This window comes from Merops nubicus, unplaced genomic scaffold, assembly GCF_000691845.1.
Source record: "Merops nubicus isolate BGI_N331 unplaced genomic scaffold, ASM69184v1 scaffold49761, whole genome shotgun sequence".
Classification (NCBI taxonomy): domain Eukaryota; kingdom Metazoa; phylum Chordata; class Aves; order Coraciiformes; family Meropidae; genus Merops; species Merops nubicus.
In genome coordinates this window covers 1-4121 of record NW_008588629.1, presented here as the reverse complement: position 1 = coordinate 4121, position 4121 = coordinate 1, and the positions used below count along the sequence as shown (strand labels likewise).

General features: G+C 53.3%; 1 protein-coding gene across 1 annotated transcript in view; it reads left to right on the top strand.

The window, feature by feature from the left end:
• Nucleotides 1–4117, top strand: part of ZNF821 (zinc finger protein 821) — a gene marked incomplete at its 3' end in the record, with an annotated part of 10060 nt that extends 5943 nt beyond the window's left edge. Inside the window, exons 2-6 of the mRNA XM_008949309.1 lie at nt 781–906; nt 1463–1602; nt 2135–2239; nt 3157–3323; nt 4087–4117. Of these exons, the coding sequence (XP_008947557.1) occupies nt 781–906; nt 1463–1602; nt 2135–2239; nt 3157–3323; nt 4087–4117 (569 nt within the window). The remainder of the gene's footprint in view (nt 1–780; nt 907–1462; nt 1603–2134; nt 2240–3156; nt 3324–4086) is intronic.
• Nucleotides 4118–4121: the final 4 nt, after the last annotated feature.

Below are 4121 nucleotides of genomic sequence, written 5' to 3'. Positions count from 1 at the left end.
TGCTGAATGGAGGTACTATTGATCAGTGTCCTAAACAAGCATCTCAGCTTTCTGGGTTCATTTTCTTAGATTTCTGATTTGAGCATAGGAAGTGTCACTGAGATATATTTTAGCCAGAGCCACCCCTGGGTAAGACAAGGCATTGAAGCAAGTTATTTGTCATACACCTGCTCCAGCACAAACACCTTCTTGAAGAGCAGCTTGTCCCAGTCCTTCTGGGACAGATGGTGGTGACAGAGCATGCCAAGGATAACCCCTGGTTTTGGTATCACTGTGGAGAGCAGATGAGGTGCCAGGCACTCAAGCAGATACTATTTTTGTGTGAGTTGCCTGCGATAGCAGGGAATAGGATGTGATTATTTAGCAGAACCATCCAGCACTATACCTGATCTGGGATCCGGCCACACTCCCCAGGTGGCTTCCCGCCACCCAGAGCTGTGCTGCAGCTCCATTGGCAGGCAGCTTGGTAGCAGAGAAAGCCAAAAAATGGGACCTCACAGGGGCTGTTTTTTTTTTTGCTGGAGCAGCGTGTAAAAGAGTATGCAGGGAGCAACTTGATGCCAGACATTTCCACTGGCAAGGCTGTTGTACAGCCAGGGCCCGGGCTCACACGGCATTGTAGGGCAGGCAGAGGGGTTACTTACATGCCTTCCAAGAGGTGACTGCAGAGGTTCTGCACAGTGCAGGTGAGCAGCCCACGCCTGTTGTGTTTTTGGCAAGTCTTGGTGGTGAAAGCAATGGAATGGTACCAGTCTGACTCTTTGTCCTTGTGGCTGCTAGGGGAGCAAGTCTTTGCAGGGCTGGAGGAGCAAGCCCGACAAGCCATGATGAAAAACAACTTTCCTGGAGCTCTTGGGGACCAAAGGCCAGCCATTCACCCCCTGCAAGACCCTGAATCCAGCAGCAGTGAGTTCTGCCCCTTCTAATAATGGCAAGGTAGTGGACTGGGGAGACTTTGACAAGGGGTGAGGCTAGGTGCTGCACAGCTTGTGGATGTCCTCTGAGGACCATTTTACTCATCTCTGTGTTAGCCCCTGGCTCCTGTGCAGGGCTTCATCAGCAAACAGCAAGAGCAGGACTAGCCCTGAGGGAAGGCAAGCCCAGGCCACTGCAACACAGACTGGGCGATGACTGCACACCAGAATGCGGTGCCAGCTTGCCAGAGCAGGGTGGGAGCAGCAGTGGGCCCACCTGGCGCTCCAGCGCTTGTCAAGGCCAGAATTACAGCTTCCAGTCTGCCTGTCAGACAGCATTTACCTTACCCCTGTCACAAATCGCCAGGCCAGGCCCAGAGACTCTGCAGAGCACTTCAGGAACTGAAGTGCCCCAGCCTGAGTTTAAATGGAGCCCCTGGTTGGAAGGGGTGGGTGGAGGCCCCAGGTGATACTGGATGGGACAACTAAGGCCTGTGAGTGCCCTCAGGATCCTGACGCTTGGAATAACTAAATTCTGCTTGTTCTAGGTAGCAGCGAGGAGGAAGAAACCACCCAGGATGAAATTTCTTCCCATACATCTGAAGAGGATGGCTCAACTGTGAAAGTGAAGAAAGAATTAGAGAATGCAGAACATCCTGTGGCCGCAACCCCCGTAAGAGAAAATGAGGCAAGTGTGTACTGTCTCTGCACTCACCTTGGCCTCCCAAGGCGAGAAGGGTACTGCCTAAAACCTCCTCTCCCCATCATGGTTTCTTCTCCTTTTTCCTCTCCCACCTTTTCCCAGCAATGTCTCCTGGCAGGAGGAAAGGGTATGAAGAGCTTTTGGGCTGCCAGGAACAGGAGACGGCAGCCACCAACTGCCATTCTCCTGGCTGGCCAAGATGACGGTGCAGAGCGTGTCCCCCTCCTTCAGTTCTGGTGCCTTCCTCTGACTGACTGCCCCTTCCCTTCTGCTGCAGGGCTGGCCTGGCCGGCCGGAGCCATGAGGCCTCTGCCGCTCTGCCTGAGGCAGATGGAGGTTTGCTCAGAGGTTACAAAAAGGGGGCTCCAGAACATGAGCCATCCCCAGCAGGACTGGGCACACCGCCCGTGCTCTGGTAGAGGCCTGCCTGCAGTGTTGGCTGGATGCTGAGGACGGGAGGGTGGCCATGTGTGGGGATCTCTGTGTCTTGCACTGAAGTGGCTTTTCCTCCCCTCAGGTGCCTGAGTGCTTGAATGCTGACCCTGTGCTGGGACTGTCACAGTGTCCCCTCTGCCAGCTGGAGTGTGGGAGCCGAGAGCAGCTCATTGCTCACGTATACCAGGTAGGTAAGGGATGGTTCAACCAGGGATGGTTCCAAACTGTGAGGTATCTCTGGCCTGAAGACCCAAATCCAGAAACAATGCAAAGCACAGGGTGGCTTTGTTCTGGTCTTTGCAGTCACAGAACTGAGCTTCTAGCTAGGATGTGACTAAAGTTCACAGCAGTAAACTGTGTCCAGGTGGTATCCTGGGGAAAGAATCAGCAAGGCCCCAGTCTGCAGCTCTGGAAGACACAACTGTCCCAAGGCAGTCTCTGCAAGCAGTTGCAGGCTGAGACCAGGTGTTTCTTTCAGATTAAGCATGAAAGCAATTTTTACATCATTCAGTGAGACAAGAAACCTTCCTCTTAATCACTCATTCTTTATTTTGTACCCTTCACAGTTTGTACCCATGAAAACAGCTGTTCTTCTGAAATTATTCCAGTATTGCAGGAAATCTGTGCTGGAATCTCACAGCTTTTGTTTCCAGTGCTCTCATCAATACATATCAAAGTCTGTAAAAGAAGGAAGGAAGCAGAACTGAATTGTCCACTTACATGTACCAGCTGACTGTCTCCATCTAAGTGCTTTCTCACCAGCATTCTGCCTACTGTTAGTCCAGCCGTGCTTTGTCCAGCACAGCAGCTCCTCGGATGCGTTTCTGAAAACAAGGGTCAGGTCTTACAATCCAAGTGTTTTGGCCTTAATTATTTTTCTTGCACTGGATTGGAGCTGTAGAAAGGTTTCCTCCTTGCTCTTTGGCCTGTGGCACCCCAAATGTATTGAGCTTGGTTTAGGAATTGTCAGACAGAGGTTTCATGGTAAAGCATTCCTGTTCCAGGAGGTTCAACTGAATGGTTTGTTGTATCTGTTGAGCTTGCCTCCAACTGGGCAGGGAGCTGGGCAATTTGTAGCTAACAACATAGTGGGTTCTTTTGCAGCACACGGCAGCTGTGGTGAGTGCCAAGAGCTACATGTGCCCCGTGTGCGGCAGAGCCCTCAGCTCACCAGGATCCCTTGGGCGACATCTCCTGATCCACTCAGAGGACCAGCTGTCAAACTGTGCGGTGTGTGGAGCACGCTTCACCAGCCAGGCCACCTTCAACAGGTTAGGGTCACCCCAGCTGGTGAGTGGGCTAGGGTACACTCGCACTAAGGATTAGGTGGGGTTTGTCATTAAATGACACAGAAGTCGTGGCTCTGGACCCACTAAGGCCTGTAAGAGCATTGTGAACACCCCCAGTGAGATTCCCTTGATCCCTTCATCCCTGCAGCTCTGTGTCACCTGCTAAGACCTCTGTGGGCTGTGCTGCTAAAAGGGTGTTCCTGAGCTCTGTGAAGAACTAAAACTGCAGAAAGGACTGGGGTCTCCAGTCACTGGGGAGCAGTCCACTCCTTGCCTTGCCCAGCAACCCATCACAGGTCTGGTGCTGCCCCGGTGGGTTCATCATTTCCAGACCAGGACAACAGGCACAAATGACGTCCTGCCTGGTGGAAGATTATCCACTGACCAGTGGGATAGGGCTGAAAGGACAAATCCAGAGATGATGGGCGAGGAGCAGCTTGCTGGGCAATTCCTGCTCTTGTGCTCTTCGCTCGGGGTTAAACTGCTTCCGGTATACCCCCAAATACAGTGTTGCTTCATTTTAGATATTCAGGCGGGCAGTGGGCGGGGGTGGTTTGGCAGGGGTGGTTTAGCAGAGGTCCGTGCTGCGGGCTGTAGGCAGGGGTGGTTTGACAGGGGTGGATTAGCAGGGGTCTCCGCCGCCGGGCCGCGGGAGGGACGCTGTTCGCTCTGGCCCCCCGGCGGTCTGGGGCGGGGACTCTTCCGTCAGGACCGAGTCTCTGACTCTGCGCTTTCTGCCTTCCAGCGAGAAGCTGCCGGAGGTGCTCAGCGCAGATCGCC